The sequence below is a fragment of the Macaca nemestrina genome, chromosome 7 (assembly GCF_043159975.1).
Source record: "Macaca nemestrina isolate mMacNem1 chromosome 7, mMacNem.hap1, whole genome shotgun sequence".
Classification (NCBI taxonomy): Eukaryota; Metazoa; Chordata; class Mammalia; order Primates; family Cercopithecidae; genus Macaca; species Macaca nemestrina.
The window spans coordinates 153,864,401-153,887,635 of NC_092131.1; the positions used below are offsets into that span (position 1 = coordinate 153,864,401).

At 41.1% G+C, this 23,235-nt stretch overlaps 1 protein-coding gene and 1 long non-coding RNA gene across 8 annotated transcripts in view; one reads left to right on the top strand and one right to left on the bottom strand.

Moving 5' to 3' along the window:
- LOC105490718 (solute carrier family 12 member 1) overlaps positions 1 to 23,235 on the bottom strand; it is a 102,031-nt gene that overhangs the window by 43,242 nt on the left and 35,554 nt on the right. For all 7 annotated transcript variants that reach the window (XM_071066895.1, XM_011756621.3, XM_011756607.3 and 4 more), the window contains 8 exons: positions 22,485 to 22,569; positions 19,201 to 19,352; positions 17,085 to 17,192; positions 16,641 to 16,764; positions 14,406 to 14,507; positions 12,257 to 12,412; positions 7,838 to 7,937; positions 4,658 to 4,769 (listed from right to left, as the gene is read on the bottom strand). In XM_071066895.1, the coding sequence (XP_070922996.1) occupies positions 4,658 to 4,769; positions 7,838 to 7,937; positions 12,257 to 12,412; positions 14,406 to 14,507; positions 16,641 to 16,764; positions 17,085 to 17,192; positions 19,201 to 19,352; positions 22,485 to 22,569 (939 nt within the window). The remainder of the gene's footprint in view (positions 1 to 4,657; positions 4,770 to 7,837; positions 7,938 to 12,256; positions 12,413 to 14,405; positions 14,508 to 16,640; positions 16,765 to 17,084; positions 17,193 to 19,200; positions 19,353 to 22,484; positions 22,570 to 23,235) is intronic.
- LOC105490708 (uncharacterized) lies at positions 622 to 22,735 on the top strand. The gene is made up of 3 exons (XR_011606073.1): positions 622 to 679; positions 21,698 to 21,909; positions 22,661 to 22,735. It is a non-coding gene; the product is annotated as an uncharacterized lncRNA (long non-coding RNA).

Consider the following 23,235-nt stretch of genomic DNA (forward strand, 5'->3'; position numbering starts at 1 on the left):
AGGCTGAGTGCAGTGGCTCATACCTATAATAGACTTTGGGAGGTCGAGGAGGGTAAATCGCTTGAGCCCTGGAGTTGGAGACCAGCCTGGGCAACATGGTGAAATCCTTTCTCTACAAAAAATACAAAAATTAGCTGGGTGTGGTGGCACATGCCTATAGTCCCAGATACTGGGAAGGCTGAGGTGGGAGGATTGCTTGAACCTGGGCACTCAAGGCTGCAGTGAGCTATGATTGTGTCATTGTACTCCAGCCTAAGTGACAGAGGGAGACTGTCTCAAATAAATAAATTAATTAAAAAATAAACAAATAAATAAATAAATAAAAAATAAAATAAAGTGAGTGGAAGCATCTATAACCATTTTTTTTTCTTTTTTCTTTTTTAGGCAGGGACTCACTGCATCTGGCCCAGAATGTTAACAATCATGAATTAGGAAAGGCAGAATATAAATTGAAGGTCTCCTTTAATTTTATATAGTGAGCCATATGAAACTGCCAGTGCCCAGTGATTTTGATCTATAAAAATGTAAATTTTATATGATCCAACCTAGTTATTTTTTTAGTGTTTCAAAATTAAGAAACAGAATCAACCTTTAAAAAAAATCTTATTTCTTCAGCCACCAGCACAACACAATGTACTTGATAAAAGATGCCACTGTAGACCTGAGAGCCTTTTGCGAGGTAAGACAAGCAAAATTGAGAAAAGAGGTAAGCGGTGTGTTTTTGGACAATAATGACTTTATCTGATATGTGTTCCAAATCCCAGATTAATGGAATTGACTTTCAATTCAATTAACTTTTGATCCTTAAACATATATCTGTTTTTTAATTTGTTTTAATTACAAATTCCTATTTTTAAATGTAAAATTGAGAAGTATATGAATAAGGAACTGCTGCAGTATGATGCCTTTGCACCTGGGAAAGGTAAGTGTCAACTGATCCCGTAAGACTTCTAGAACTGAACTTGGTGTGCCCAGAGAATTACAGGTACATAAATTCAAATTAAGTTATCTGGGATGATTGGTTTGGATATCTCTGCATCTACTATGAATGACATAAGTGAGGAAACTCATTGACAAAGGCAGTGCTTATTTGTGTCAGGATACATAGGGTAGAACTGGTGGAGGATGCAACTTGCAACTTTTAACTAATAACTTACTTTTTGCTGAACCTGTTGGACTTGGCTATGCTTAGAAATATGAGGGGGATACTACAAGGTGGAGTTTTTCTCCCTCTGTCTTCCTATGGTGATAGGAATGATAGATACAAAAGAACAAAATGACTCACATGTTTAATACAAAGCCTACTGGGACAGAAGTATGTCACTTATTTATTTTATGTTAGTTCAGAAGAGAAGACTAGACAGTATTTTTTAAATTACCAAGCTGGATTCTTTAAAATGCGTCCCCAAATTTACCTTGATGAAGAGTTGCTCACTTGAAATCTTTAAGCTGAATAGTAAAAAAGCAAGAGAGGGGAAGAGGCCTGCAGGAGACTGTAAGAGTTAGCTGGATAGTTGAAAGGCCACAGTGGGTGCTTGGGGTCCAGCAGAGTACAGCTCTCTTAATTTCAAATATAAAAATGCTACGGTTGTGGGAAATGACAGCTGTGGCCACATGTTTTCCCTCTACCCACCCACATCAAAATGCCAATGAGTTCTAAATCTTGCTCCTTTCTGGTAATGTAACAGTACTTAAAGCAAGTACTTCAGTAGCTGCAGGCCACCAGAAGGATGGAGTCCAGAGCCTGCTGTCCTGTGACTAGTGGGTGGAAGCACATATCTCACCGTTCCATCATGATCAAAGTGCTGCACACTTAAAAAGTTCAAAATCCAGTGTCTGGACCTGGTTTTTCTAAGAGGGCATGCTTTAGGTTTTTATTGAAGGTAATATATTTCTGGAATAAAAATGGCAACTATAGCATAGCAAAAATAATGATATTGACAATAACAATATCACAATAACAATGAAAGTTAATTGAGTATTTACTCTTTGAGGGACACTGGACTCAGCATTAGAAAGCTTATCTTCTATAATTCAAATAGCAACTCTATAACGTAGGTGCTATTTTTATTATTTTCAGTTTACAACTGAGAAAAGTAAGGCACAGAGAGATGAAATTATGTGCCTAAGGGACTCACGACTAATAGGTGGCAAAATAATGATTTGAAACTTGACTGTTATTCTCAAAAGCCCATGAGCACCAGCTTCCTAGACCTAAAAACTAAATTGTCATTCTCTTATTATCATCGCTATTTAACATTTTCCACAAGGTTGGCCTAACCATCAACCATTGTGCTTTTGGAAAAAAAAATTCTAATGGCATTCTTACTCCCCTTACATCCCCTTCCATCTGTTTCTTTGCAAAGATGATTGACGACTGAGCCTGGAGTCTAAAAATGCTGTCAACATCTGTAGCCCCAGGAGCTCATACAAAGTAACTAACTGGAAAGTCATTAACTGATGCAGTAACTATTTTCTGTCCCGAGGAGAACCTTGGCACCTGAGAGCAAGACTCTTGGGCCCTACGTGGAGAGACCAGTATAGTAACGTATAATGCAGCCCAACATATGTGTCAAACAAACAGGGCCATTGGGGGCACAGACTAAGGTGCCTACTTCAAATGAAATGATATTCCAGCACTATCCTCCTGTATTATAGTTAAAGCAGCAAAGGGTTAATTAAAAGCAATCTCTCTTGTTTCTTAGGAGACCCTTTCTCCTTTGCCAGTAGATGACTGTTTATACTCCCAGTTTATTTCTTCAGTCCTAAAGATATTTTATTGCCTGCTAAACTAAGTTTTCTCTAAATTGCTGGAGAAGAAAAACACCCCAAACTGCTTATTTCATCAAAACTGGCTCCTATATTACATTGTCCAAAATGAAATCCACCAATCCAGGGCACCAAAGTTGATAATATGAGAGAGAGGTGCTTGATAAGATTTTTAAAAATTCTCTGGAGTCACAGTTGGTCATTACTTAACCTGTCAATCTCACAAGTACTCCGTAGGAATCTCTCCATCTCCTACCAGATAATTGCATTAAGTTATATTGTTTGAATTACTGTCATATAAGCACTGAGAGGAAAGAGAATATGAACAACTGCTTCATAGAGCATTTAGAATATTGCCAAGTGTAAAGAGATGCTTAAGTGCTGATCAAGATGACATGTGGTAAATTAGCCCCCAGCATCATGGCAGAGTTGACTGGCTCGAAAGTCACCTGACTTCCTGACAGCCCCATTCCTTGGCAGGTATTGGAGATTTAAGTAGTGGTGCTGGATTCTAATAGTACTCCCAAGGATGCAAGTGTGCTAAGGCTTTCTCCTCAAGGTGTGACACTTAGCACACTTGTGTGACCTGGACTGATATCTTGGCTCTGCCACTTTCTTGTTGTGTGATCCAGTGCAATAATTTAATTTTCCTGAATCTCACTTTCCCAATCAGTAAAATGGGAACAGGGCTACTTTTCTGTCCTGCTTCACTAGGCTATTGTGGGGCTCCAATAAGAAAAACTGTAGAAAAATGCTTTGAAGAAAAATGGTTTGAAGAATAGGCAAGTACTTAAGTACTATAAAAATACATTGTTAGCTGAGAATTTTGAGTGGTGTGTGTGCATGTGTGTGTGTGTGTGTGGGGGGAATACAAGTAGAGATGGGCTAGTGTGGAAGACTTAGACTTTATCATTATGATGATGATGATGATGATGATGGAGTCTTGCTCTGTAGCCCAGGCTGGAATGCAGTGGTGCGATCTTGACTCACCACAACCTTCACCTCCCAGGTTCAAGCGATTCTCCTGCCTCAGCCTTCTGAGTAGCTGGGATTACAGGCATACACTACCATGCCTGGCTAATTTTTGTATTTTTAGTAGAGACAGGGTTTCACCAGGTTCTTCAGGCTGGTCTCGAACTCTTGACCTCAGGTGATCCACGCACCTTGGCCTCCCAAAGTGCTGGGATTACAGGCGTGAGCCACCACACCCTTCGGCTTATTATTTTATTATTATTTTAACGTTTTCTCCACACTTGAGAGATTGGTCAACAATTATGGTTAAATTACTAGCACCAGTTTTCAATACCTCCTAGGGAAGTCACCAATAGGTTATTATTAGTCTACCTCGTATTTCCTGAACAAAAATAATTCATTTAGCTCTGAATGGTTATCTAAGGCATGAAAACCTTGGTTTAGTTTTTTGAGTATCTGCAGTGTCATCAAACTTATCCAAATATTTAATCTAAATTCCATGTGCTGTCATTTAAGGCCATTATGTCTCATTCTTTCCTCATCAGTTAATCTCTGTAATAGTGCTCTATCTGGCTCATTCCATCCTTTTATATTTCTGTAGACAGTTATCACCCCAAATGCCTTCACTTTATTTCTGAGCCAGCTATCTTTTTCTTGACTCAAAGGCCATCACTTGGAAATATTTGTCACTTTTAGTTGGTCTCTTCTGAAATCTGAAACACTTTACATCTACCTGTTTAAATTCAGGATCACGGGCTCTTGCTCGTCTTTGCTCTATGAATCAAGGTAGAGGGCTCTCCTATAAACTGTTTTTTTTCTATTTTCCTATCACTGCATGTACCTTTTCTCTTCACCCAAAATAATCCAAGGCAAGCAGGGAGGAAAAAGCACTTCCCTGGGGTGAAGTGACTCTTACCACAAAGACTTCACAGCAGATGCAAAGGCCACTGTTCTTGGTAAAGGCGTGAGTTATGTCCAGGAGAGCAGGTCTTGTCATGGGTCCCCCTGTTAAGACAATGCATTGGGGCCTGGAAGTGAAAAAAAGATGTGAGAATGGGCCACTGCAAGAAGTCTGTAACCTTAGAACCATTCCAATGGGATGACAGGTACACAGGCTTGGAAAAATGGGACAACCTCTCCCCTATTGTATGGGTTTTGCACTAGAATTCTTGAATCATCCTGCCTGTCCATCTTGACATGTTTGTGTTCTCAGTTCAGTTAGTCATAGCAAAAGTGTGAAGTAAGGAAAAAGTAGTCTTGTGGTCCCTGATATGGTTTGTCTGTGTTCCCACCCAAATCTCATCTTGAATTGTAGCTTCCATAATCCCCACATATTGTGAGAGGGACCCAGTGGGAAGTAACTGAATCACGGGGACAGATTTTCCTATGCTGTTCTCATGATAGTGAGTAAGTCTGAAGAGACCTGATGGTTTTATTAAGGGCAGTTCCCCTGCGTACACTCTCTTGCCTGCCACCATGTAAGACGGAACTTTGCTCCTCCTTCACCCTCTGCCATGATTGTGAGGCCTCCTCAGCCATGTGGAACTATGAGTCCATCGAATCTCTTTTTCTAGAAAAATTACCCAGTCTTGGGTATTTCTTCATAGCAGCATGAAAATGGACTAAAATTGGTACCTGTAGAGTGGGGTGTTGCTGTAAAGGTACCCAAAAATGTGGAAGTGACTTTGGAACCAGGTGTAACAGGCAGAGGTTGGAACAGTTTGGAGGGCTCAGAAGAAGATAGAAAAATGTGGAAAAGTTTGGAACTTCCTAGGGACTTGGAGGGGTCAGAAGAAGGGAAGATGTGTAAAAGTTTGGAACTTCATAGAGACTTATTCAATGGCTTTGACCAAAATGCTGATAGTGATATGGACAACAAAGTCCAGGCTGAGGTGGTTTCAGATGGAGATGAGGAACTCCTTGGGAACTGGAGAAAAGGTCACTCTTGTTATGCAAAGATACTGGCAGCATGTTGCCTCTGCCCTAGAAATCTGTGAAACTTTGAACTTGAGAGAGATGATTTAGGTATCCGGCAGAAGAAATTTCTAAGCAGCAAAGTGTTCAAGGGGAAGCAGAGCAAAAAAGTTGGAAAAATTTGCAGTAGAAAAGAAAAAATCATTTTCTGGGGAGAAATTCAAGCTGGCTGTAGAAATTTGCATAAGTAAAAAGGAGGCAAACGCTAATCACCAAGACAATGGGGAAAATATTTCCAGGGCATGTCAGAGAACTTCACAGCAGCCCCTCGCATAGCAGGCCTGGAGGCCCAGGAGGGAAATATGGTTTCCTGGGCATGGTCCAGGGCCCCCCTGCTGTGTGCAGCCTAGGGACTTGGTGCCCTGTGTCCTAGCCGCTCCAGCCATGGATAAAAGGGGCCAAGGTATAGCTTGGGTGGTGGCTTCAGAGGGTGCAAGTCCCAAGCCTTGGCATCTTTCATGTGGTGTTGGTCCTGTGGGTGCATAGAAGACAAGAATTGAGGTTTGGGAACCTCCACCTAGATATCAGAGGATGTATGGAGATGCCTGGATATCCAGGCAGAGGTGTGCTGCAGGGGCAGAGCACTCATGGAGAACCTCTGCTAGGGTAGTGCAGAAGGGAAATGTGGGGTTGGAGCTCCCAGACAGACTCCCCACTGGGGCGCTGCCTAGTAGAGCTGTGAGAAGAGGCCACAGTTGTCTAGACCCCAGAATGATAGATCCACCGACAGTTTGCACCGTGCACCTGGAAAAGCTGCAGACACTCAACACCAGCCAGTGAAAGCAACCAGAAGGGAGGCTGTACCCTGCAAAGCCACAGGGGCAGAGCTGCCCAACACCATGGGAACCCACCTTGCATCAATATGACCTGGATATGAGACAAGGAGTCAAAGGAGATCATTTTGGAGCTTTAAGATTTTACTACCCCACCAGATTTCGGACTTGCATGGGGCCTGTATCCCCTTTGTTTTGGCCAATTTCTCCCATCTGGAACAGGTGTATTTACCAAATGCCTGTATTCCCATTTTAGCTAGGAAGTAAGTAACTTGCTTTTGATGTTATAGGCTCATAGGCAGAAGGGACATGCTTTGTCTCAGATGAGACTTTGGACTGTGGACTTCTGAGTTAATGATGAAATGAGTTAAGATTTTGGGGGACTGTTGGGAAGGCATGATTAATTTTGAAATGTGAGGACATGAAATTTGGGAGGGGCCCGGGATGCAATGACATGGTTTGGGCTGTGTCCCCACCTAAATCTCATCTTGAATTATAGTTCCCATAATCCCCATGTGTTATGGGAGGGACCCAGTGGGAGGTAATTGAATCATGGGGGTGGGTTTTCCTGTGCTGTTCTCCTGACAGTGAAGAGGTCTCCCAAGAACTGATGATTTTATAAAGGGCAGTTCCCCTGCACACACCCCCTTGCCTGCTGCCATGTAAGACGTGCCTTTGCTCCCCCTTTGCCTTCTGCCAAGATTGTGAGCCCTCCCCAGCCAGGTAGAACTGTGAGTCCATTAAACCTCTTTTTTTAAAATTATAAATTACCCAGTCTTGGGTATCTCTTCATAGCAGTATGAAAATGGACTAATACAGTCCCCCTCTCCTTTTTCCTCTAGCCACCTACCCCAAGTCCCAAGGCAATGTGTTCCTTTCCAAGCAAGATTTTTATGTTACTTTCTTTCATTCTTCATACAAGCTTGTGTTTCAGATTTCATTCAAAATAAGATACAACTAATGAAAAGCAAAAAGCGTTACTCTTAAGAGAATTCAGTAAGCCCTAAAGCCTTAAGTGGAATGGAAACAATAGCAGAATAATGTGTGTGGGGATTTAGGATCATCTCTCTGAAGTCACATTACTTAGTCCACTTTGCTATCTCCACGCATGGAAGGTGACACCTGGCATTATGAGGGGCTGTAGTTTGGGGTGGGCAGAGTAGGGTGTGGAAGGAAAGAAGCACTCACTCACAGGAGGTGCTGTCATGAAAATGTAGCAGTTTTGTATGGCTGCTTATTTTTAGAATGTACCCCTAAAGCTTATAACTACTCGAATGCCCTTGTCTCTCATAAAGGAGAGCCACTTCTAAGGTGGAACAACACCAGGATGCCTGAGACACCAGCTTTACCTGAAGTTTTTTACATGGTCTTCCACTGTGGTTAATTCCAGAGCATTGTCTAAAGCACTCACATAGGAAAGAGCCTGTGTGGAGGAGCCCCAGTTCACATCTGTGGATAAAGGAGGAAATTGGCATAAGAAGCACTGACCTTTCCTCTGTGTACCATGAATAATTCTTACAAGTCATTCCCTTCTATGATTTTCCCTGGCTATGCCAGCAACGATGAGTGCCCACATTAGAGAAAATATAGTGCGGGATTTCCTAAAAAGCATTTTGTATCCTTCTATGAATACTATGTGAATCTTCAGAAGCAAAGGCTTCATTCCAGCAAAGGATCAGACTGTACAACTGCAGTCCTAGAAATCTTGCTTGGTGGGAGAGGCTGTGTGATAACCACGTTGCAGGCAGATAGACTTGGGAAACTGGTCAATCCCTGAATAAAAATCAAAGCATCTTCACACTTTTTTTTTTTTTTTTTTTTTTGAGATGGAGTTTCGCTCTGTCACCAGGCTGGAGTGCAGTGGTGCGATTTTGGCTCACGGTAACCTCCGCCCCCCAGGTTTGAGAGATTTTCCTGCCTCAGCCTCCTGAGTAGCTGGGACCACAGGCACCTGCCACCATGCCTGGATAATTTTTGTATTTTTAGTAGAGACGGGGTTTCACCATATTAGTCAGACTGGTCTCAAACTCCTGACTTTGTGATCCACCCATCTCCGCCTCTCAAAGTGTTGGGATTATAGGCGTGAGCCACCGCGCCCGGCCCAAATTCTTAAATTGAAAAGAGAAGCAGCATTTCTGTATACACAGAAAGTGTGCAGTAATCTTTATATTTTGAACAGTAAAACTGAATAGCATGGGAATTCTTACTTCTAGAATTCTATGAAGAAGGTCAAGGTTCTTTAGCAAACATTTTAGTTTGATCCGTGAGAAGCTAATCCTTAATCTTCATCATAAGGGAGATCAGCTCTACCATCCCTCCCCCCCAACTCCCCTCCTTTTGTTTTTGAGACGGGGTCTTGCTCTCGCCCAGGCTGGAGTGCAGTGGCACCATCTTGGCTCACTCCAAGCTCTGCCTCCTGGGTTCACGCCATTCTCCTGCCTCAGCCTCCCAAGTAGCTGGGACTACAGGCACCCGCCACCACGCCCGGCTAATGTTTTTTTGTGTGTTTTTAGTAGAGATGGGGTTTCACCATGTTAGCCAGGATGGTCTCGATCTCCTGACCTTGTGATCCACCTGCCTCGGCCTCCCAAAGTGTGCATGAGCCACTGTGCCCGGCTTTTTTTTTTTTTTTCTTTTTTACAAATTTAAGTATTAAATGGATCTTCCAAGGTTTATGAGAGGAAGTCCCTGGCAAGAATGTACAGATACACCCCAGATGACAGACAAAACCTATTCTCCTGGAGATCCAGGGAAATGGGTGAATGATAATTATCTGGAGATAAAGAAGATCAGTATTGATTAAGTGTTGATGGTGCATCAGGCATTAAGCATACCTTAGGCCATTTATTTTAAATAGGGATAAAAACTTGCTAGTCAATTGGACGTTTATATGTAAAAAGTGAACCTTGAACAATACCTCACATCATGTACAAAAATTAACTCAAAATGGATAATAGACCTAAATATAATTTCCAAAGCATTTAAACTTCTAGAAGTTTGTGACTTTTGATTAGGAAAAGATATCTTAGATCAGATGCAACATGGTAAGCCATTAAAAAAAAAAAAAGATAAATTAGACTTCACAAAAACTCAGAAGTTTTATTCTTCAAAACAAATTGTAAGGAAAATAGAGAAACCACAGATCCAGAGAAAATATTTGCAAAACACATGCTACTAAAGGATTTGTGTCCAGAATAGATAAAGAACTCTCATTACTGAATAATAAGAAAACAACTAAAACATGAGCAAAAGATTTAAACAGACACTTGACTAAAAAAGATATATGGATGGCAAATAAGATGTTCAACATCGTTAATCATTGGGAAAATGCAAATTAAACCACAATGAGGTGGCACTACACATCTATTAGAATGGCTTTTAAAAAATCAACTGGCAGGGCCGGGCGCGGTGGCTCAAGCCTGTAATCCCAGCACTTTGGGAGGCCGAGACGGGCAGATCACGAGGTCAGGAGATCGAGACCATCCTGGCTAACACAGTGAAACCCCGTCTCTACTAAAAAATACCAAAAAAAAAACTAGCCGGGCGAGGTGGCGGGCGCCTGTAGTCCCAGCTACTCGAGAGGCTGAGGCAGGAGAATGGCGTGAACCCGGGAGGCGGAGCTTGCAGTGAGCCGAGATCCGGCCACTGCGCTCCAGCCTGGGCGACAGAGCAAGACTCTGTCTCAAAAAAAAAAAAAAAAAAAAAAAAAAAATCAACTGGCAATAATACATGCTGACAAAATTGTGGAGCATCTAGGACTCTCATTCATGGCTCGTAGGAATGGAAAATAATACTGCTACCACAGAAAACAGTTTGGCAGTTTCTTATAAAGTTATATATACACTTACTATTTAATCATAAATCCCACTACCAGATATTTACCCAAGGGAAAAATGAAAACATAAGTCCACATAAAGTCCTGTGGACCTAAACTGAAAACAACTCAGATGACCATCAACTGGTGAATAGAATTTAAGAATATATGTGATGTATTCATACAATAGAATCCTACTCAGCGACACCAAAGAATAAACCACTTACATATGCAACAGCATGGATAAATCTAAAAGCATTCTGCTAAGTGAAAGGAAGTCTTCTCAAAGGCTATATCTTGTATGTTTCTATTTATATGGTATTTTGGAAAAGGCAAAGCTATGGGATCAGACATCAGAAAAGCAGCTGCCTGAGGCTAAGTTGGAGGGTGGAGATTGACTACACAGGGGTATAAGGGAACTTGTGAGGATGATGGAAATATCCTGTATCTTGATGATGGTTACAACACTGTACAAGTTTGTCAAAACATACAGACAGCCCATTTAAAAGGGATGAATTTTTCCATATGTAAGTTATACATGATGTTAACAATATGTAAAGAAATAAATAAAAGCTAAACAGACCCCTCCAAGGTAGTTACTACAATCTCTGCTTTACTGACAGAGTAAGGGAACGGAGCATGTGAGGGTGGCTCTGGGTTTCCCTGCACCGCACTGTCTGCAGCCCCTCCTAGATTTAATATCCCTGGTACTAAAGTCAACACCCAAAGTTCAGATCCAACTGCTTCTTCAATTGGTTAGCCTGTGCCATCTTCCTGTTGCTCACAACATCAGATTCTTTGGCATGACCTTTAAGTTTCTTATTTATCTGGCCCCCCATCACTCTTCCAGGCTCCCTCTGTGATCCTTCTCCCCATCACTCAGGAACCTTCTGTGTGTTGAAGGCCTTGAGCCTTCCCAAATATGCCGCCCCGCACTTGTATGTGTCCTTACTGTCATTCATACTTCACCTTCTGCCCAGAATACCATTCCCCGACTCTGATTAACCAAACCCCAGTTGCTTGCTTTTTTTTTTTTTTTTTAAAAAAAAAACTTATTTATTTATTCATTTAAAAAATATTCGTTAAATGTCCACTGAGTGTTTGACTCTGTGAACATAAGTTAGGAACCAGAAAGTTTTCCTGGATAACTCCAAAGTTAATCCTTCCCTCCCCTTTTCTCAGCAATTTGCTCATATTACTCTCATAGTGGTTACTATTTTGTATCATAATTAATTCCTTAAGTGTGACTCTGTGAACTCCTTGAGCACAGGGACTATGTCTAATTTATCAGGACATCAGAAACAAAGTGAAGTAATGGAAAGCTTGTCGGGTTGGTTTGGTATCATACACGTGCTGGTTATATGGTCAGATCCATCACATCCTGATTATTACTTTGGTAAGTAGTCAACTCTTTGAACTCCAGTTTCTTCATCTGTAAAATGGCACTAATAGTATTGTGAGGATTGAATGAGTGCATGGTATATAACAGGTGTTCAACGAGGTTAACTATTGCTATTATTATTATTATTTGAGATGGAGTTTCGCTCTTGTTGCCCAGGCTGGAGTGCAGTGGTGTGATCTCAACTCACTGCAACCTCTGCCTTCTGGTTTCAAGCGATTCTCCTGCCTCAGCCTCCTGAGTAGCTGGGATTACAGACACGTGCCACCACGCTCGGCTAATTTTTGTATTTTTAGTAGAGATGGGGTTTCACCATGTTGACCAGGATGGTCTTGAACTCCTGACCTCGTGATCCACCCTCCTCAGCCTCCTGAAGTGCTGGGAGCACAGGCGTGAGCCACTGTGCCCAGCCCCAACTATTGTTACTATTATATTCCATGATATTATTAATATCCTCCTTACATATGCCTCACCTAAGCACATAAAAATGCTTAATAAATGAGCAGTTAGAGAGTGATTTGGAAACCCTATTCCATACAGTCCTTATTATCTTACCTGGCTTCTTATAAGTCACATAGACATAGAGGAAGAATTCAATGACATAGGTGATGACAGCTGCCCACCAGTTGATGACAAACATGACTGCACAGCACAAAACAGCTCCAAAAAGAGATACCCACATGTTGTAGATTCCATACGCAGGTCTCCATCCTGAAAATAAAATATGCAGAAGGAAAACTTCCACTCTACTACGATCATGCCACCGACTATTATAAGAATGCAGGTAACGTGCCTTTTTCGTGACATAAAGAATCAGAACTTTTAGGTCAATTTCCAGGCTCTGTGCTTATTTTCCTATGATCTTGGGTCCCTGGTCTATGAAGATGGTACTTACACCAAACAGAATGCTGTAAAGTTTAGGAAATGTTAAGCATCTGAAAAATGTGCCATTCAGGACCCTCCATACTCCATGCTCCTGACCGTCTTCCCAAACTTCCAAACCTTAAGCATCTGGTATTTATGCCATCAGGAGCTGAAAAGAGGCAGGAGGAATGGGAAGAGTGGGATCTACTAGGTGGGGAGGAGAAAGTTCTTGGTTGTCCGAGAAAGAAAAAGTGAAGAAAATGGGTTTTTTTGCTCCCATGGAGAAGGCGGAGTAATCATCAAGACTCAATCTGCTTGACTTCCTGGTAGCTCTTCCATTACCCTAAGAGGACAGTGTTTGCCTTTTCAGAAATAATAATTGATGAATAAATCAGGAGAAATGGCTTTTTAAACTCAATGGCTAGCAAAGGCTTCTGAAACCCAATGTGTTAATATGTCATGCATTTTGCAATGAAAATATTTCTCACAGTGTGCACATGCATGGGGGTTTTCTGTGTTCTCTTAGTTTCCTGAAATGGAAGCAACTGGAAGACAGTATGGACAGGAGGGAAAAGCTCTGATTTGAAGGGCACCTTTTGTTAATGAATGGGGTACGTTTTAATATAGGAGTTGCCAAAACACAACAGAACTTTACGTGTTTGGGAGCAATTTCCTAAATGGCCACAAGATGGACATAGCACTGCAAGAACATCATTGAAAATAGCCTTTTTTTCTCTGAGTCTAGCTTCCCGTCCCCGTGTGTGTGTGTGTGTGTGTGTGTGTGTGTGTGTGTGTGAGAGAGAGAGAGAGAGAGAGAGAGAGAGAGACAGACAGACAGACAGACAGACATTTTCTGGGTTTGCGTATCCATGTGTCTCCCTCTATATGCTTTTCTATATTTTCCTCTCTCTCTCCCCCTCTTTCCCATTCTCCTTTCCACTCTTTTCCCTGGCTGTCTACTATTTCACCTTATTTGTCAAAAGTGGCCATAACATGGCATGGAGTCACACATTTCTGTGTTAACAAAACACACAAAGAAACAGAAAGTCCTCTGCTACTTTCTGTAGCCTAGTATTCATTAGATTAAGGTTGGTCTTCCATCTATATTTTGTCTTATTGGCAGCAAGTTTTCCAAAGGAGGCTTAATATCTTGTCAGGCCCTGAATGAGTGGAAATGTGTTTATATATCCAGTAAAAGTTCTCAAGGTGGAGATCTTTCTGAAGGTAGGTAATGACAAGTCTCTATTCTGGTAGGAAGGTAGAAGAAACTGTAGTGGACAATGAAAGCAAAGAAGAGGTGAGGAGTAACTAGAAAGGGGAAGGCTCTTTGGTGTGAAATTTTGAACAACTTTAAACCACAGCTCAAAGGGTGCACTGATGCCACCAGCATCAATGCAGCTTGTCTACATTGCCTCCACTCAGCAGGTAATTATGGGAACTACTCATCCTTCTCTTCTGCACCATGGGCAGGAAACAAATTGATAGTAAGGAAGTTTCAAATATATACATTAATTCCACTTCTGTGGTCACTTTCACCCTGGAAATAAATAGTGGTGTTTTTCTACTGCTGAAATAAATGTGGTTTCTCTTGCAATGAATAATTTATTGCCACGAGAGAAAATTGACTTTACGGTTGGTCAAAAAGGCCATTGCTCAAATGATTCTTTTTCTATTTCAAAACTCATCCCCAAACTCACCAAAATAAAGTAGATTACGCTTCCCACTAGGATATAAGGAAACATATAAACACAGATTGAACACTTTTCACTGACTTATTTCGTTTTATTGAGACAAACTAACTGTTTGCTTAGGCATATTTTAGTTTTGGAAGTCAGCTTACCTGGAGATTTGGCATAAGAGGCATGGAAGCAGGAGAAATTAATAAGTGCATATGAGGCCAGGAAAAAGTTGGAGATGATGGGAGCAATGGTGTTGAGTTCCGCTGTAAAAGTAACAGAATTGAACATGTACGTATGAGTGATGAGACCAGGGGCTGAACAGCTGTTACAGCCTGGAAGCTTGACTTTATTTGGAAATTGAAAACATAGCGAGCATCTGTCAAAGTTTAAGAAGTTAGTCATTTTTCTTTGGGGGATACATATTTACTCTTAGCTAGGGTTTCTATAAAGTAAGAAATAAAAAAGTCTACCAATCAGAAAATAGACAATTGAGACCCCTACCTACAAAATGTTCAAGTGGCAATGGGTAGGTGTGGGACTGGGCATACAATTAACTCCCCTGCAGCTTTTCTGGAGGCATCTAATCCTGTGTTCTTTAACTGTTATGTATGCAATAAATAGGCTCTGCAGGATATTAGTTAAATACCAGTGCACCGAAAACTCCCTAGTGGAAATCTCCCTGCATAGACCCAATATGTGTTCTCTGATTTTCAGGACTCTTTGTCATTCATACCTTTTCCACATCTCTAGAGAGTTCTGCCTCTCAAGGCTAGCCAAATATATTATTATTATTATTATTATTATTATTATTATTTTGAGATAGAGTCTAGCTCTTGTCGCCTAGCCTGGAGTGCAATGGCACAATCTCAGCTCACGGCAACCTCTGCCTCCCGGGTTCAAGCGACTCTCCTGCCTCAGCCTCCCTAGTAGCTGGGACTATAGGTGCCTGCCACCATGCCCAGGTAATCTTTGTATTTTTAGTAGAGACAAGGTTTCACCATGTAGGCTGGGCTGGTCTTGAACTCCTGACCTCGAGTGACCCGCCCACCTCAGCCTCCCAAAGTGCCGGGATGAACAGGCATGAGCCACTGTGCCTGGTCCAAAAATAGTTTTGCCTCAGGAGTAAATATCTGGTATGATTTAATTCCAGTTGGATTTTTTACTGGGCAATACAAGAAAAAATATAGAGACATCATCCTTTATCTGAAGGTCAGACACCTATCACCCTCAATGATGCAAATGATGCAATGGTGCAAGTGATGCAATGATGCAAATGCAGGCAGCTGGGTGTGATTCTGGAACATGGATACTGACAAGAAAGTAGGCAAAACAGCTGCCATGATGCTTATGCGTGGAGCCAATCCACTTGTTCTGAAAGAATGATTTTAAATGATATTATCTAACGTATACAAGACTTTTAAAACTTTGGTTGCTCACTCACTTAAATGCAGCATTGGGCAATGATTTGAGATCTTAAAGGCTAAATTACATAATTGAAACATCTCCATATGAAATCACTTTTAAGTTAATTTTTAAAAATCTAACAAACACAGAGAGTTACAAATGCCCTTCTTCAGCCTCATACAAATGCTATGAGGATTCATGAATTATAGTCCCTTCCTGAGTTCGACATGTAATGATGAGGAGCCCTCATTGCTTGGCACTGCCGTGCTGAAGAAGTCTGTGCCCGCCTGTGTGTGGCTCCCAAAGTCCTCTGCCTTCTGCTGCTTTTCCTCTGATGTGCTCATCAGCAAAGGTGAGGCCTTAGGGAGGAGTGAGACATGCGCAAGTTTAAGTTGATGAATGTGCCTCTCCAAGATTATGTAGCTGTTTCTATATCACCTGGGGAGAGGAAGCCAAGATTATAGTCTAGGTAAGTGGTTCTCAAATACCAGTGGTCTACTTGAAATGTAGACTTGTGAAATGTAGACTCCTTACCCTCAGAGAGTCTGACTCAGTTACTCTGGAATTGGGCCTGAAGTCTCCGCACTTGCCCAAACACCCCAGGTGACTGCGATATAGATGCTCAGTGGACCACATTCCCAGAAACACTAACAGGCAATTCAATTCTGCTAGCCATCAGGTCAGTAGTTATGGCAGCTGGGGGAGACTCTAGATTTAGACAGTTTCAGGCAGGTGGGAAGAAGGATTCAGCTGCCTTTGGTTGGATGGATTTCGAACACTCAGATTCAAAGAATAGATTAAAATTCAAAGTCTACCTCGAGTTCCTCAAAGGCCCTCTACACGCAAGGATTTCTCATTTCCTTCTTAGATGCCAATATTCCCAAATGGGATCCTAAACATGAAACGGGTAATTTTTCAAACTAAAAGGAAAGCCCTATGAATAATCAGAAGAATTCTTTGGTTTTCAATCAAAACAAGAAAACTTTACAAACCAATAAGAATAAATGCCATGGCTATAAGAAAAGTGAGAATATATCCTCTCAGGGGTTCATTGTTTTTCCCATATCCCTTTGCAAAAAACTGCAGAGCTTTGTAGATGTTGTCCTTGCACAGAGCCTAATGGAAAAGAAGAGAAGACATTTGTCATTTATAGCTATGCACAGTCATTTTCTCTAGGTGATTCAAACGGGAAGATTTGGGGAAAGATTAAGTGATACACAAGATCAGGCACAAGTTAACACTGCACTTTGTCATTCTTTATATTATTTGAATCGATCTTGACTATATGGCAGACATAGTACTTGAGCCAGATGCAAACATTAACTGTTTCAGAAAATGATGGAAAATGATTGCCAGTGAGAATGAATATTTCAGCTTGCTTCACATTCTGTGGAAACAGCAATAGGGAGAAGCACAAGCTGTTGTGCTTGTATTACCTGGAACACTTTGGGTGCGCTGACAAGGGAAGCCAGGGCGGAGGAGAGCGTTGCAGAAAAGATTCCCGCAGTGATGAGGGGGCCAAACCCTGATACCATGCTCATGACCTTGAGAAGAGAGGTACAAGTGAGGAGACTTCCTGTGATTTGGAATCTATTTCATAAGCAAATTGCTTTCAGCTAGATTTTTTCCCCCTGCTTCTTTCTCACTTTCACATTCTTGTTTGTTTGTTTGTTTGTTTGAAACAGAGTCTCACTCTATTGCCCAGGCTGGAGTGCATTGGCACGATCTTGGCTCATTGCAACCTCTGCTTCCTGGGTTCAAGCGATTCTTGTACCTCAGCCTTCCGAGTAGCTGGGATTACAGGCACCTGCCACCACGCCCCACTAAATTTTGTATTTCTAGTAGACACGGGATTTCACCATTTTGGCCAGGCTGGTCTTGAACTCCTGACCTCAAGTGATCTGCCCGCCTCAGCCTCCCAAAGGGTTGGGATTGTAGGCATGAGCCACTGTACCTGGCCCATTCTCACGTTCTTAATTTTATTTTTTAAAAATAGAAATGGCCTTTTTGGTTATTTATAAGATAATAAATGCTCACCGCAATATATCCAGAAGATACTGGAAAAAATAAAGAAGGAAATGGTTTCAAGGATTTTGACATTTTCCCCTCTGTTCTTTGTGGCCATATGTTTCTTTGATGATGGGGAATTCTATCCAGCAGAAAGCAGTATTTTAATACGGTTTGGGGAGGGGCTCAGCTGTTCACTAGTCTTTTTACAGCCGTTAACCTTTCTTCTTCCTGCACACAGAGGCTTTTCAGACCTTTGCTATTTCTGTGCTCATTAAACATAATTTTAGATCTGAGACATGATGTGATTCTATCAATTTAAGTCATATTTTGGAATAATGACTTCAGTTGAGTTAATTTCTCTTTGTGGGTTGTTAAAACAGAAGAGTGAAGCTTTCACGACAAATTTACTTCTCCCTCTGCTCACCAATCATCCAGACAAATTAATAGGTTTAAAGTCCTACAGCTTTCCTAACTTCCATTGTTACTTCCCCCTTATTTACCTTCCCTCTGGCACTCACAATTTCTTTCTTAGCCTTGTCTTCCAGGCTCTCCAGGGCCACCTCAAAGGCTTTGTCTAAGCTGAAGGCCGTATATGAAATGCATTCCAAGATTTCTCAATGAACTTAAAACAGAACTATCATTTGACCCAGTAATCTCTTTACTGGGTATATATCCAAAAGAAAATAAATCATTCAACCAAAAAGATACAGGCACTTGTATGTCTAGTGCAGCACAATTCATAATAGCAAAGACATGGAATCATCCTAGATGCCCATCAGTGGTGGACTGGATAAAGAAAATGTGGTACACATACACCATGCAATACTACACAGCCATGAAAAGAATAAAATCATGTCCTTCACGGTAACATGGATACAGCTAGAGACCATTATCCTAAGCAAATTAACACAGGAACAGAAAACCAAATACAACATAGTCTCACTTATAAGTAGGAGCTAAACATTGAGTACTCATGAACATAAAGTGGCAACAAGGGACACTGGGGACTACTAGAAGGGGGACAGAGGATGGCAAGGGTTGAAAACTAGCTATTGAGTACTATGCTTAGTACCTGGGTGAACTACTTACAATGAACAGAGGCTACTTGTTGTAATACCCCCAAATCTCAGCATCACACAATACACTCATGTAACAAACCTGCACATATAGGATACTCCCCGAATCTAAAATAAAAACTAAAATTATAAAAGAAAGAAATACATAACAAGTGCTAACTAACCTAAGTTCCTTTCCACCATGAAATCTTGCACAACTGACTGGAAGACACATAGTGCCAGGAGATGATCTCTCCCTGGTGATGCAATTCATACGACTGCCTATTGTCTCTGACCACAGGAAATGTAACATAGGATTCGCTACCATGTAATGCCTGTATGACTCCTTTCCCTCCCACATGAATCATTCCATGCTGGATTCTTATCAGCCAGTAATCAATCAGTTGCAGATTCAGAAATCTTACTCTATGTGACATTCAAAAAATGAAAATAATGGCAATGAACATTTTTAAATTTTGCTTCAAACCTGGAAATTGTTCATCAGTCCGTACTGACATGGTTCATGTCGACATCTTGAGAAGTCATAGCCCAACCCACATGCTGCTGAACCATTGCAGTTCATCCCAGAAATGATGGTGTCATTCATGTTCCCGGTGGCATCTCGGACCACACAGGCCCCTGTGGAAACAACCGTGGCTTGTTATTTCTTTATAAGGTTCTGGTCCCCTAGGGTTTTCTTCTGAAAACATAGTTTACTTTGAGTCTGCAAAGGTCCATTTCTTAGCCTCTGTTCACTGTGGGTAGTTCTTGATAACTGGAGGCTCCCATCTGCTGAGCCCTGGGGTTTCCCCTTTTCTGTAACAGGCTGCCATTTCAACTGCCTGTGTGACTTAGATTTGAGTGGTAAGAGACTTGGGAGTTGACACTCAGTCTTAATTTCTTATCTCTTAAAACTTGCATGGTAGCCCTTGGTACATAACACATACTCAATACATATGTCTGGCTTAGTACTAACGACTGGATGTTTTTCAAGGAGAAGGATTTATTTCCTCATCTGCAAGAGAGCCAAGGGGTGGCATTATGGAATTCTATTATAGCGATTAAGAGAACGCAGCCCCTCTTTTCAACTAATGATATTCCTTGCATAATTTATAAAACAGAGTTATAGTTCCACATTATATGCAGTTTTAATGGTTTAAACAGTAAAGGAAATGTTTTAGGATAAAATATTCAGATTTCCTAGGCAATGGTCAAATAATATTGATCTAGTATCTATCTTAGTTGATCTATTCCATTATTTTCATGCATTTGAGTGTATCTGTCATTTTCTACTATAGCATTCTATGATGAACATCTTCGTGCATAAACTTTTTCTTCTAGGATAGATTCTTAAAAATAGAATTATGGTCATTTAAAAGACTGCTGATATATATTTTAATCACTGGCATTCCCTTATGATTTTTTCTAACTAATCTTTGCCGTGTTTTTGATAGGATTTTTGAAATATATGAATATATGTGTGAAGTATATATAAACTTTTCTGAACTACATGAAGGATAAATACTTTACAAACTAAATGCCAACCAATAAAACTGCTTTGGTTTTCAAACTCTACCCAGGGTGGATTCTCATGCCTTGCTAATAATACCTTTAAGACAGGTCCCAGAGACAGGAATAAATGTGATTCTTGGCCATGGAATCCACATTCTTTGAATTTGGGAGACTTAAAAATCATAGACTCTTTTTTGTTTGTTTGTTTTTGTTTTTGAGACAGAGTCTCGCTGTGTTGCCCAGGCTGGAGTGGCACGATCTTGGCTCACTGCAACCTCCACCTCCTGGGTTCAAGCAATTCTCTGCCTCAGCCTCCCAAGTATCTGGGATTACAGGCGCCTGCCACCATGCCCGGCTAATTTTTGTATTTTAAGTAGAGACGGGGTTTCACCCTCTTGGCCAGGCTGGTCTTGAACTGACGTCATGATCCACCCTCCTCGGCCTCCCAAAGTGCTGGGATTACAGGTGTGAGCCACTGCACCCAGCCAATCATAGACTCTTTTATCTGAAAGAGCCATTTAAAATAATCAGTGAGGGATCCTTTTTATCGTAGTCCTGAGAGGTAGCCTGCCAGCTTCTACTTGAACGCTTGAAATTATGGATGTCAATTACCAAGTCAAACTATCCTTTCATATTTTACCTGTTTGCATTGTTCATTTATGTTGAACTGAACTCTTTGAATCATGTATTTTAACCTCTGCATAACAGATCTCTCGAAATTCCCATGAAGCCAGGCCATGAGTCGTTATTTGTACTAATGACAGGACATTGACTCCATGACTCTCCTTCTCCTATGCTGGGCAAGTGTAGAAATGTATATTTTTCCATCCATTCGGGGCAAAACTTGAAGGTCTGAAATCAGGTCTATAACTTTACTCATTCTCTCACTTTAACTGTAATAAAAAAGAAAACCACTAGGGAAATTTAACTTTAGTGGTTTCAATGTCATTTAAAAATGTGTTGATTTCCTAAGGCACTGAAACAAAAAATCTCTTTACATGTAACTACACTTGGACATGCCCTAACAATACATTTATCTACCTATTTATTGATTTTTGACACATGGTCTCACTCTGTTGCCCAGGCTGGAGTGCAGTGGTGTGATCACAGCTCATTGCACCCTTGACCTTCCAGGCTTAAGCAGTCCTCCCACCTCACCCTTCCCAGTAGCTGGGATCATAGGTATGTGCCTCCACGCCCGGCTAATTTTTTATTTTTTGTAGGAATGGGGTCTCTCTATGTTGCACAGGCTAGTCTTGAACTCCTGGGCTTAAGCAATCCTCTGGCCTCAGTCTCCCAAATTGGGATTACAAGCATGAGCTACTGTGCCCAGCCCCGACAATACTTTGAACAAAGTTATCAGATTTCCTCAAACTAGAGACAATGAGACAGGGAAGGATTTAAGTTCATTTTTTTTTTTTATCTCCAGAAGCCAACTGTAGGTACATGCACCTTCTCAATTTCTCTTATAGTAAGCGGAAGAGGACTGTGACGTACCCTTTGGCTTCATGGTGGTCCAGCCTAGAGCTTTTTCCCCTGTTGTACACGGAAGACAGTTTTCTTCTCTAAATGTTGAGAAACCTCTTCCTTTCCTACTATGCCAAAAGTATGAGGCAGCCCCCAACCAGGAGGAAGTGTGACTGTAGGCAGCAGGTGGAACGAAAGTCAGCCTCAGGAACAGCAGGTGAGTACACATATTTTCTGTTCACTGAGCAATGTAGGGGCTGGCCGCCCACACTGCCAGCAGCTGGGTCTTGTTCTGATATGCTGCCAATTGGTGACAGTGACATTTCCATATTAAGGATAGCAGTGCAAGGATGAGACACAGTCACAAATTCCACATCTTTCATACTTTCCTAAGGCTGTTTTTAGGTTTGAATGGTTTTGTTTTTCACTTCTTTTCTCTATTCTGTTTCTCTCCTGCCTCCTAGAACAAGGGAAGTGTGTGCTGGAAGTGGTGGCCTCCTTAGCAGTGGGATTATCATCAAGGGTAGTAAAATGGGACCCTCTTTGTGTTCAGGTAGAATGACAACCTGATTAGCTTTATTCTAGCCCTGACCCAGAGATGCCTGTATTACAGCTTAATTGCATTCAAATCCCTAAAGTGTCCAAATCATTAACATTAAGGTACCAAGAAGGGAATTAAAATGGTTGCCTTTTAAAAAGCTTTGTATTTATGCTTCATTGAAAGCCCACTAGATGTGAACAACTGGATCCCTCGTAATTCTGACATTCGAACACTAGAGACATACCACTTACCTACACAGATTGCAACCCCTAAGTATACAACAGTGGTGATGAAAATGGCCAGCATGGTTCCTCTGGGGATGGCGTCTTGGGGATCCTTTAAAAAAATAATGTGGAGGTAGAAGAATACAGAGCAGAATAAGAACCATAGATCACTTGGAGTTATTTTCGCATTTTCAGATTTTTAGGCTACCCATCCTGAGGCAAGTTCTAAGAAAAGATCAAGCAAACGGCAAGTTGATAAGCTCGAGCTTTATTTTAGACAAAGACAAGGTGTGCAGAGTGAATACAGAAATCTGTAAAACGTTCAGCTGAACAGAAGAGATCTCTAACTGTCCAGAAGGAAGTTTCTCTAGAAAAGTATAGTAGGTAGTTCACTCACCAAGGCGTCATCCTTCTCTTTATCTCCTATGAATTTCATTTAGATGTATTACATCTTGAATTTGTAGGGGAAAACATACAAACATATCTGGCATGTTGATAATATCTCTGTATGTATTTGTTTTATACTGAGCTTAAGCTTGCCTTTAAAAAAATCACTTTTGACTGAGTGAAAAGGATGATCTACTTACTAAATTCTTCAATCCCTTAAATTCCCTATTTGAAATCGAGTTCAGAAATATCTGCAATGGGAGATATTTAATTTCCATAAGCAGACATAAAGAAAGAGGCAAATTCAAGCTTATACCAGAAAATGGGCTTTTCTCTTGCTTATAAGTGTATATACATTCACTAAGTTGATTTCACATCATACTTAATTTGC